At 61.0% G+C, this 11,799-nt stretch overlaps 1 protein-coding gene across 1 annotated transcript in view; it reads right to left on the bottom strand.

The window, feature by feature from the left end:
• Window positions 1-10,597, bottom strand: part of AMZ1 (archaelysin family metallopeptidase 1) — a 19,403-nt gene extending 8,806 nt beyond the window's left edge. The window contains exons 1-3 of the mRNA XM_046665691.1: window positions 10,528-10,597; window positions 3,516-4,042; window positions 1,591-1,758 (exon numbers count right to left, since the gene is read on the bottom strand). Of these exons, the coding sequence (XP_046521647.1) occupies window positions 1,591-1,758; window positions 3,516-3,819 (472 nt within the window). The 5' untranslated portion in view covers window positions 3,820-4,042; window positions 10,528-10,597. The remainder of the gene's footprint in view (window positions 1-1,590; window positions 1,759-3,515; window positions 4,043-10,527) is intronic.
• Between the last annotated feature and the right edge of the window lie 1,202 nt (window positions 10,598-11,799).

Here is an 11,799-nt window from a genome sequence, read left to right as displayed (position 1 = left end):
CCCCCCCCCCCCCCCCCCCCCCGCTATAAGATAACCAGACAAACCCAGGGAAATAAACAGCTTCTTAAAACGTCTAAGGTAGGGAAGGCGCAGCTACAGGGGGCACCCAGGAAGACTTGGGGGCGAGGTGAGATGTTTCACACACGATTATGGTGATGGCTGGGTGACGCGTGTGCTCTCAAGACTCAGAACTGCTCCAACTCAAAAGGAAGAATTTCTCTGTGTCAATTACGGCTCAGTAAACACAACTTCAAAAGATATCAGAGACCTAATAAAACAAAGAGGGAGGGGATTAGCGCTCAAAGAGATGAAGCTGAGCTTTCTGAGATGGGGGAGGAGAGTGGCCCTGATGACACACCCCTCCCCTGGCTGTTGCCCCAAAGAGCTGCACGGGGTCGGGGGAGAGGGGACGCAGACTGTGCTCCGGGGGTCATCAGGTGGCCCAGAAAAGCTTCGTGACTTTGCCCCAGACAGTCAGCACCCTTAGGTGCCTGGCAGAGGAAAAATAAAATCGTCTCTGGATAAAAATGACATCATCCCAGGCCACACCTTCTCCTAAACGTTCAGCTAATTTTTCATATAAGCTGTCCAGCTAACAGTCAAAAAGCAGACACATGACGAGGCCAGGAAACCAGGATAGAATGAGCAGAAACTACACAGAGAGCCACGTGGGCGCTCCAGGTAGTGGGGTCATCCTACACAGGCCATAAAGCAACCGTGTCCCTGGACTCAAAGATTTTAGCAGAAAACTTGAAACTGGAAAAAAGTGGCACTGCTCCTTGGAAAAAGAATCCACCAGAAACTACAGAACTGAAAAATATGATAACTGAAACTAGAAACTCAATATAGGGCTGTCAGAGTATATTAGGTGCAGCTAAAGAGAGAATTAGTAAATGGGAAGATGAGAACAAGGCTCGGGTGAAATACAAGGAAGGAAGGAAGACATGGGGGCGAGAGAAGATTGACCCACATCCAGCTGGAGTCCTGGATGGAGAGAGCGCGGGGCAGAGGCAGTGTCTGAAGACACAGTGGCTGAGAATTCCCCACAACTGATCAAACGCATCAGTCCACTCCCACTCGACCCAGCATCGGCCAGAGAGAGAGCCCAGCCCCTCCTGGGGACCTCCTGAAACTTGAGGCTGGGTCTCCTGTACCCCTGGGAGCCCACGGTTCATCTGTGCCTCTCACCCCAGCCTCACTCTCTGCAGCTGCCAGTGACCCCCAGGCATTGGTGGGGTTGGGGGTCTTCTAGACGCTTATAAAATGCTTTATAAAGACAAAAGGCTGGGGGGATGACTTAGACGGCCCGGAAAGGGACTGCGTCACCTGCTCCACATGCCCCGAGTTTTCCAGTGGACACTGGCTTTTACGGTCAGGTCTCCAGACCCTCTTCTGGATGGGAAAGGGACATCTGTCTTAGTCCTGCTTGTCAAAAGTCTGGGAAATAGATGTCCCCCCCAAAAAAAGTGGGGGGATTTCTTCCTTCTCCTGGGCTCCTTCCTCCCACCCTTTACCTTCTGGAAGGGCCTCTGGCTAAGTGGAGAGGGCTGCGCCCGCGTGGCCTGTGCTGTGCCCGCCGCGCTCACCCACCTGTGTGGAGCTGCAGCCTCTCCGAGTCCTGACTGGGGCGCGAGGAGCAGCGGATGGACGCGGCCGCCACCGCGGGCAGGCACCGGACCTGCAGGCCCGGGAAGAAGGCCTCCGTGCAGCTGCGCAGGTGATCCAGCAGCACGCCGCCCGCCGGGCCCTCGCTCAGATCTGGGGGCAGAGGGGCGCCGTCAGCCTGCGCAGGTGGTCCAGCAGCACGCCGCCCGCCGGGCCCTCGCTCAGATCTGGGGGCAGAGCGGCGCCGTCAGCCTGCACCCAACCTCGGAGCCACCAGCCCGTGCCAGCCCCCAGGACACCCTGCCCTCCCAGAGCAGAGTCAGGTACAGAAAAGAGACGTTAAGCCCGTGTTTTCTAAAAAAGGGCAAAAGAAGGAGAAAAACGGAAGAAAATGGGGACGGGAGGGCCTCCCTGGCCCCAGCATCCCTGAGGCTGCCCAGGCGAGGGCAGCGAGGGCAGCTTAGAGACAGCCTGCGGGGTTCAATCCTGCCAACACCCCGCCTGGCCAGGGCAGGGAGTGGGACATGGTGGGTGCAGGACAAGGCCATGCAGGCAGGCAAGGCGCCACGGAGGGAGCATTGTAGGAGGACAGAGGAACACGGATCAAGGGTGCAAGGCAGGAGACCTGTGAGGTGGCTGCAGCGTCCCTGGGCCAGCAGCGTTGGCCTCGCCCAGGCCTGGTTAGAAATGCAGGTTCCAGGCCACCAGGGCCCTCCTGAACCAGAGCCTGCATGTTAACAAGATGCCCCGTGTCGCCCGCTGGAACAGGAGAAGCGCTGCATCGAGCTGGAGCGGGATGTGGAGCGACGCGGCCACTGTGGGAGCCATCTGGAGGCCGAGGCCACGGGCAGGGATGGCAGATGGGCCGTGGGGGGATGGAGAACGGGGGATGCCTCAGGCCCCCAGTCCCCACGCGCAGGAGGGGGCAGGTGGGCCGGTGATGAGCCGCGTGGGGCAAGGCCTGCCGAGACCTAGCCTTCCCCGGCTGGCTGTGGAGATGCTGCCCCGAGGGGAGCCGTGTGACACACTGGGACTCTCAGCTCAGTGCTGGCCTGTTCCTCCTCCAAAGGCCAGTGCCTCCTCGGGCCCACTGCCCTCCCTGCCCGTCTGCAGCCACCTGCCCTCGGCCTGCAGAGGCCCAGCACCCTGCCAGCAGACCTCGCGGAGGACTGGGCAGAGCTGTCTCAGCCCTCGGTCCAGTTGGAGCCCCTGGGACCCCATGTCCCCAGCCTGTGCCAGATGATGAGCTCTGGAGGACAGTGACTGCACGGGACCCTCGAGGCCCCCCCGCCCACCCTGTGCCCAGCTGGCATCTCCCAAGACAGCCTTGGGGTTAAGAGCCAAGGCCTTGGGGTCAAACAGGCCTGCACTTGAATCCTGCCCCCACCATTCGCCAGCTCTGCCACTCGGGCAGGTCAGGACACCTCTGGCAGCCTCAGTTTCCCCTCCAGTGAAGTGGGCTGATCCTAGTCTCAGCACACCACCCCGCCCTGCTGAGGAAGGGTCCTGGTAAAGCAGCCAGCACAGTGCCTGGGACAATGCCACATCCACAGATGGGGCCAGGATGGCACGTCTGGACGGGGCAGCCCCTTGGCGGGGGGGGGACCAGGGTGGTGACACTGCTGTGAATGCTCCCAGCCCTGGGCTTATTGAACAGTGTCTCAGGCTGGGCGGACAGCCTGAGCCCAGCCGGGGTCTCCCTGTCCCCCCCAATCCCAAACCTGCCAGTGCTGTCCCCCTCATCTCAGGTCGTGCCTGGGGCGCGGGCACAGACACCCCACCTTGTGCTGAGTTTAGGTCCTCATCCCTCTGTGGGGTCCTGATGGCTCCAGGATGCCCCCCATGCAGCTCATGACCCACTTGCCGGCCCCACGGGGCCACAGCCCCCTCCCCCCGCCATCCCCTGATACCTATGGGCTGCAGGTAGATGTGTTTGCGAGCCGGGCTCTGCTTCCTGGGCGGCAGGGAGCCGTGGAAGGTCTGGAAGTCCTCCGGGGCCTCGGGGCGGCTGAGCAGCCAGTCGAAGGCCGTGCGGATGCGCAGCGTGCAGAAGAGCGTCCTCTGCGGGTTGTAGGCCTCGGCCAGGAAGAGCCTCTCGGCCGGGGAGAATGCAGACGCGTAGAGCCGCTGCAGGGCCGGGTCGGTGGACACCAGGGCATCCTTCAGGGCCCGGGGGCCGAAGCTAAACTCCTGGGCCGGCCTGCACTGCAGCATGGCGGGCCCGGCCACTGCGGGGAGCCCCTGCCGCTGCCCATGAACCACCCGGGGGACGGCCACCACCTCTTCCAGAACTTTCCTGCAGGCTGATGGTAGCGGCTGCTGAGGGCTCCCCACGGACGGACACTGGGCCAAGGGACCGTGAGGCCTGGCCCTGTCCGGCGTCAGGCCTGCTCAGCCACAGCAAGGGGTGGCACGGACACCTCCGGCTGTCGGCACCCTGTGGGGGGACACACACTGCTGAGTGGACACCCTCAGCACAGCACATGGACACGGGCCTGTTCTCTCAGGCGGGGGATGAACGCCGTCAGAGGGGCCTGGTCCCCCCAGGACACTGCACTCCCCCCCAGCCGGGGACAGGAGGACCCTATTTTCTCCTCCAGCAGGCTGGTCCTTCCACCAGCCCAGAGTATGCACAAGGGCCCTCCTTGCAGCAAGGACACGTGTTTCCAGGGGACCCCGAAGGCCACAAGACCCCTGGAACCACGCAGAGGGGCACACAGATCCGTGAGGACAGCAGCCCCGACGTCCACTCACACCCCGACTCTCCCCGAGCCCTCGAAGAGGGGACGCTCAAAGGGAGACCACCCACCTTTATGCTGAGCCCCTGCACAGGTGGAAGGGCCCCCGGGGTGGGAAACTAGCGGCTCCTGACCCCTTTGTGATCACCAAGTGCCCCATTGCCTGGGGCCACCGTCACCTGGGGTCCCCCAGCACCCCCTTGTCCAATACAAGCTCTCCCGGCAGGGGCCCTGCGTGCCCGGGGAAGGGGGCCGTGATCCCGGTGTCCACGTGGCCAGGCCAGCCAGGGCCAGGCAAGCAGATGTCGGGGAGGAGGGGAGCCCCCACAGCGGCTGACCCAGAAGTTTCCGGGGGGGAGGGACAGGCACACGTGCCGAAATCTACAAAGAGGGAGATGTGGGGAAGCAACAGAGAGGCCTTTAACTGCTGGGACAGGCCGGGCGGGGAGGGGACACCGGGAGGCACAGGCGGGCTCGCAGAACGGTGACAAAGTCACTCTACAAACTGGAGTTTTCCTTCCGAATTGGGAGCGAGGACTGGCACATCCATCTGTCAGTCAGAAACGACACCCCCTCCTCCACCACCCCTTCCCCAAAATCTGCCGGGAAAGGCTGGGCCCTGGTCACCAGGCTGGCTGGGCCTTCACATCGTGTCTCCGTCCGAGGACACACGATCGACGGGGCGGGAAATGGGGGAAGCCGCACAGAACAGAGGAGAGGACGAGGAGGTAACGAGGAAACCAACCAGAGCCAGAAAAAGGAAGAGGCACAAAGAACAGGGTGGAGAGCAAGGGAGACAGAGCACGGGGACAGGAGCCCTCGGTGGACTCTTAACTCAGGAAGTCAGGCCAGAGGCGCAAACCCTGCTCTGCAGGGCACAGGGCGGGGCCCCAGCCCCGCTGGAAACCCTCACGGGCCTTGTTTGCTGGGAAGAACGAAGAAACGAGCCCGTCCTCCCTTCAGCTAACCCCGGTTAAAACTGTCTGGAAAATACATTTATATATACGTACTCCTATACATATGTGTGTATTGTGCATATACATACATGTAAATACACACACATGCATACATATATAGAGGAATATTTGGCGTATATATAATTTATGTTTTCCTCTGTAAAATCATATACATACAATCTTTTCCAGAGGCTGCTATATTCATAGATGCACATACATAGCCATCTACCCATAGATAAATTTTTTTCAGAGTTGAGTTCTGGCTTAGAAGAGGGGAGGCCCAGGGCTGAATGCGTGCTGAGACTCCTGCCAACGGAGAGCTTCGCGAATTTCTTTCCACATCTGTATTTCACGAATCGAAGATCCAGCTGCACATGCAATCTTATATCCATTTGACACAGTATATCTTAAGCATTTTCCAAAATCCTTAAACATCCTATTAAAAAAACGCCATTTTTGAGGGCTGGTCAAAAACACCATGATGAACGTCTTTGTACATAGATGTGGGGTTCCCGGAAGAGAAGATACTGGGTGCAGATGTTGAAGGAATCTTGATCTGTATTGCCACTGCTTTCCAGAAAGGTCATGCCAATTTACAGCCCCATCGGCCCCCAAATTTCTAAGTAGCCAGCAGCAAATAAAAATCATCGCCGGAAGCACTGAGTCCGCCCACCCCGCCATGTTCCAGGTGGGGCTCCCTGGCTTCAACACCCGGGGAAGTGGGTACAGTTACTGTCCCCATTTTTAAGAGGGTGAAACTGAGGCAGAGTGAGGTTGAAAGCAGGCAAAGCCGCACAGCTCGTAGGGATGGGAGGCCAGATTGGAATGCACTGATTTTCAAGCACCAGCTGCCCGTCACCCGAAGCAGCGGGGCCCCCACCTTCCCAGGAGCCCCGTCCAGACCCCCGTCTCCACCGCCAGACTCCAGGCAACGCTGGCGGTTTGCAATGCAGTGAAAAACCCGCTGCTGGACTGTAGGAGGAAACACCAGATGCACAGACCCTTGAGGGCCAAATCACATGGCATCAGGAAGGGCCACAGGAGGCAAGCTCTCCAGGGGCCAGAAAAGTGCAAGGAGGAAGCAGCGAGGACAGACGGTGAGCCAGAAGGAGCCAAGAGGCAACTGGCATTTCCAAAGTGGGGCAGGCGGGCTCCCAGCTAGCAGCACAGAGCATGGGTGGGCTGCTTCCTTCCTTCCACCGGCAGTCACTGAGGGCCTGCCCATCTGTGGGGCGTGGCCAACACCCTCGGACAAAACAGACAGGGGGCCCGGCCTCATGGAGCTTAAATTCTAGAGACAGGGAGGCAGACAGTAACAGGCAATAAAAGTAAATACCATCCACACTGTGTGGGAAGGTGACAAATGCCACAGTGAACGAGAAGATGCAGAGGGAGGATGGCCCCAGCCGCACTGCCTTTTTCCAGGGTGACCAGAGAAGCCTCCTTGAGAGGTGCAATCTGGCCGAGACTGGAAGGAGGCGGTTGGGGGTGAGCGGGGGGCATCTGGGCCTAGTGTCCCAAGTGAAGGAGCATGTGCAAAGGCCCTGCTGCAAACACATGCAGGCGCATGCACATGCACACTTCGGTGGGCTCAGAGCAGTGGGAGACCAGTATGTCGGGAGTGCAGGAGGGAGAGGGGAGATGGACACGTCGTGCAGCCCTCGGAAGGCTGTTCATTCTTAGAGCTCAGGCCTTTCCCGCGGGAGAGGTGGAGAGGGGTGACGGGAGCTGGGTGCCACGTCGCAGGCAGGGCTCTAGGAAGCCTGCCCCTCCCCGGGAGGCTGGGTGTCATGGGATGCGGACACAGACCCCCCAGGAAGCTCCAGGAGTGGTTGTGGGCAGTGGGCTCCTGGCAGTCCAGGACCGCGGGGGCCTGCCATGAACTTGGCCCTCTGACCTCTAACCTTGCTGTTCCTCAGTTTCCTCCCAGGCACAATGGGCTCGGTACCACCTGCCATCCTTGTCCAGAGCGTGGTGGGACCACAAGAAAAGGAGGAGGTGCCCAGCTCCTGCTGACTTCAGCCCTGTGCCCACGAGCTGCCTGGACCCGACACCAGTGCCTCTTGCCCACCTGGGTTTGGTCCTGGCCCTGGGTCACCGGCCCCACTTGTGCACCCTGGGCGCTCCCCAGCCCTTCCGCTCAGATACCCTCTCCACACGGAGCTGGGGCCAGGCTTCACCGCGGACGGCTAGCTCTAAATTACTCCCTTGGCATCACAGCCGCCGCGGAACTCTTTCTGTCATTGAGAGGAGCCTATAAATTAGTTCTCTGGGGCAGCCCGGGGGCCTTTGGGATCCCCAGGAGAGTCTGTATCGAAGCTTTCCAAAGGAGGTGAAGACAGAACAAACACCAATATCCGAGGGCTGCCTGAACCAACCCCAGTCACCATCCCTCACCACGGGCCTCATCCCTGCCCAGGGGGCCCCATCTCTGCCCACGGGCACCGTCACACCCCACGGGACCCCATCCCTGCCCACAGGGCCCTCATCCCTCCCCACGGGACCCCCATGCCTCCCCACGGGGCCTCCATCCCTCCCCACAGGGCAGCATCCCGTAACTCCAAGCTCACTTCTTGACCTAACACCTCGTCTGAACCCTCAGCTGCTGTAACGTAGCTCCCAGGATTCACCCACTTTAGGGCCGAGGAGACTGAAGCTCAGAGAGGGGCAGTGTCCCTGCCCACAGACGCCCTGACCCAGGCAAAGCCTCGGGAAATGAAAACGGCCCTTTTATTTCCCAAAAGTTCAAGGGCCCTGCCATGTCCATCCCAGGTGCGACTTGGACCCAAACTAAACCTCGGGGCTGTTTCAGAGAAGACCACGTCATGCGGCATCAGGAAGGGCCATAGCAGCAAGTTCTTGGGGGGACCGGCGAGGACAGACTCTGCGAACCGGAAGGAGCCGAGACACGCTTGGCGTTTCCCAAGGGGGTGGCCGGGCTGGGGCCACGGTCCTGTGTTTCCGTCTCACAAACCACTGAGCTCCCAAGAGCTTCTGTTTAGCTGGGTTATATCCATCAGTGTTTACCGCGTCTGAACTTAAAACCAAGAAATGAGCGAAACAAGGACACAAAACCCTGCCTCCTTTAGCATCACACAGGTGCATGGCATCACGTGGCCTCTGGAAAAGTCCACTGCCCGCCCGTGAGACAAAGCAAGAGGAAGGGGATTGTTGCGAAAACGGTCTGACCTCACGGGTCCCCTGCAGGGTCCTCCGAACACACTTTGAGAACTGCTGTTTCCTCTCAGAATCCTCCTCCTTGGGACACCTGTTTGCACACCCACGGGCACACAGGTGCTCGGAGCATCCTCGTGGGAACCCACGACACCCTGCCCTGGCACAGAGCCTCGGGCCGCCAGCCACCTGAGAAGCCCAGAGCTGGGAGCAAGTGGCCACATTAACTCGGACGGGCACAGGCTGGCGGATCCACGGGACGCGAGGCTCCAGGCTGGGCATGAGGGTGTTTGAGTCTCTCTGTCCTTCTAAGCAGGTCCTGCTCTCTCTGGGGTCCAGGATACAGACGTGTCGGCCCCGACTGCCCATGTGGCCACGTTCATCTTCCTAAGTCACTAAGGGAAACCCCGCCTGACCCTTCTCTCCTGCCAGGTCATTTCTGCCCAAGACCACTCCCCACTACTTGCCTGCGGAAGCCGCAGCGCCCCGGGAGGGAGCTGCGCTCAGAGCAGGGCGCTTCCCAGCCCTCCCCACTACTTGCCTCCCTGTTAACCTGGGCAATGGTGAATGCCCCTGAACGGAACCTCCAAGACTGAGGCTCTCGGCTGTCGTTCAGGCTCTGCCACGATCCGTCGCGCTCCCCTCATCATTGTCAGGACAGCCCTACTGTGCTCGGAGCGCCTGCCCTGCACCTGAGCTCTGCCCGCACCATCGCCTCCACCTCACGACCCTGTGATGCTGCAGTCGCTATGAGGTCCCCATGTCTCCAAGGGGGAGACCGAGGCTCACGACGTTAAGGGACTTGGCCATGGTCTCACAGCTGGGCAGTAGCTGGGCCCCGTTTCCAGGCCATGCCTCACACTGGAACCCCAGCTCCTAATGTTCTGGTGGGGTTCCAGAAGCAGAGAAGGCCTAACCATCAACACAGGGTGGGACGTCCCCCTCCGGAAAGCACTGATGTCTCTGCCCTGCCACTATTACTCCTGGGGCCCCAGCCAAACTTCTCAGCTGCTTCCCCTTCCTCTGGGGCACCGTGCCCTCCTCTTCCAGCCTCTGTTTTGTCCAGAGGCTGGGAAAGGGCACATCCTGGTACAGGCCACTTCCTCCTGCCCCGGGGCGGGGGGTCTGCCAGCAGGAAGGGCAGGCTGACCAGCCAGGTGATCAAGGGCAGGCTGCCCCGAACCAGGCGGCCCCGGCAACTCGTTCTCCCGTCCAACTGGACAGATGCCCCAGCCTCCGGGGAAGAAAGCACGCTCCGGTTCTTGTAATTCTGAAGACGCTTTGCAAAGCATCCAGCAGCTGCATCGAGCTATTCATTAGCCGTCAGCTGGAACCTTCAGGGCAATTCAGCAGCCCCCGCAGGAAAGGAGAGATGGGGTTTGGGGTTTCATGCTTCTCAGAAGCTTTCCACTTGCTAGGAGGGGAGCGGACGGCTCAGACCACAGGGGTGTCAGACCCCGGCTTCCTGTTGCAGCTGCCCCCACCTGTGAGCCCCAAATTCCACTCTGGACGCTGTTTCCTTCCCTGTGACAGAGGCCGGGAAGGATGCACCTGCCTCCCGCTGCTGACCCTGTAGCCTTTTTAAGTTTGTCATCTCCTTGTCACCCCATCCCTGCTTTCCCGGTCTGGGTGTGTACCAGCCAAGGAGCCGCCTCCTCCATAGACGCCTAAGCGCCGAGAGGCCCCTCCCGCACGCAGGCCAAGGAGCCTGGGGCAGAGGGGAGATTCTCTGCAAGCCTCGGCTCGGGGGACTTCCACGCCCACCCGGCCACCCGGGAAACGCCTGCTTTCCGCCGGGCTCTGCCACTGCCTGTTTGCTGCCATCCCCTGGGGAGCAGATGGGGGGGAGGGGTCGCCGAGCCCCTTTCCTCTCCCAGGCTCCCCAGCCAGGCCAGCCGGGCAGCCCCGACTCAGGCGCCGAGCGCAGAGCCAGAACCGAGGCGCTGTGCCAAACCCTCCGCACGCCAGACCCCGAGGTCCCCCACCTCCTGGCCCCGCGAGCCTTTCGTGTCCCCGCGGGCCCCGCGCCCTCCGCCTCCCCAGTGCGCCCCTACCTCGCAGCCCCGCGCCTTCACCCTCAGGAGCCGGCAGAGGCGGCACAGGCAGCATGGGCACTTGGCGAGGGCCACGAAAATCAAGGAGGTCCTGGCATGACGTCAGCACAGAGGGGCAGGGACCAAGGCGGGACCGGGTAGAAAGTGCGATGGGGCCTCCTGGCTGGAGAGGAGGACCACACCCTCCCCCACCGCCTCTCGCCCACCGCGCAGGTCACCAATGGGCAGCCCACTGGCCGGAGCCCCTGGGCCCCAGACATGGCTTACAGACATGGATCTCTGCTGACTTCTTGCAGAGCATGCCTGGGACACCCCTGACACTCCCAGAAATCCCTGGGGAGACGGGGATGGGGCCTGAGGTCTCAAAGCCCCCAGGGGAGAGAGGTGAGCCAGCGCTGCCCAGGGAAGGCCCTGGCACCAGGGATACCCCAGCAACCTGGGGGTTCAACTCCAGCATATGACACGCAGCCCAGCCCTGTCACCCATCCCCTGCCGGCCCCCCATGAGGATGTAATAAGGATTATTTTAGAACTCTATGTGCCCGGCACAATATGCTAAATGCATCACCTCATGACAGCCTCTCACAAGCCTGCGAGATGACCGTCCTTTTTGTCCCCATTTTACGGATGAGAAACTGAGGACTGGCCAGGGAAAGTGACAGCCCCAGAGGGCAGAGCAGGGGCTAATCACCCCCTGAGCGCAGTGATGGGGGCACCCAGCGCCTGGGCAAGAATAACAGGTGCTACGTGCTCAGGAATGCTGCTGTGTGGACAGGGTCCTTCCTCAGAGATGGTCCTGCTGCCTTCGGTCCAGGTGGTCTTTATCCCAGGACATCAAAGGAGGGGCGGCCCCTGTCCACAGGGTCCCTACAACACGCCGCCTCTGGGCCCTGCGTGTCCCCAGGAGAAGGGCAGCCGAGGCCACATCCCGCCACCACAGCGCCGGAGCTGTTAGCCCCAGGAGGCCAGCACGGCCAAGGGGACATCCCCGGGTGGCAGACGGGAGGTCCTTTCGGCTGTTGCTGAACTGTGGCTTGCCCTCTCTGAGCCTCGGTGTGCGACAGTCTCGCCCTCCCCAGGCTGCCGAGGATCCTCTATGGGATACAGCGGGGACGGCGCCAAGGCCCCAGGGGTCTCGGTGGCCTCTGTACTTCCTACCATCTTCTCAGACCGCTGAGCGAGGGCAGTGGCAGACCCTAACAGCTCCCTCTTCCTTCTCTTCCGCGGCTCAGCATGGGGACCCGTGGTGGCACAGGGCCCTGTCCTGATAGCG

This window comes from Equus quagga, chromosome 7 (assembly GCF_021613505.1).
Source record: "Equus quagga isolate Etosha38 chromosome 7, UCLA_HA_Equagga_1.0, whole genome shotgun sequence".
Classification (NCBI taxonomy): Eukaryota; Metazoa; Chordata; class Mammalia; order Perissodactyla; family Equidae; genus Equus; species Equus quagga.
The sequence above is the reverse complement of the archived record's forward strand: the minus strand, read 5'-3'. Positions and strand labels throughout refer to the sequence as shown.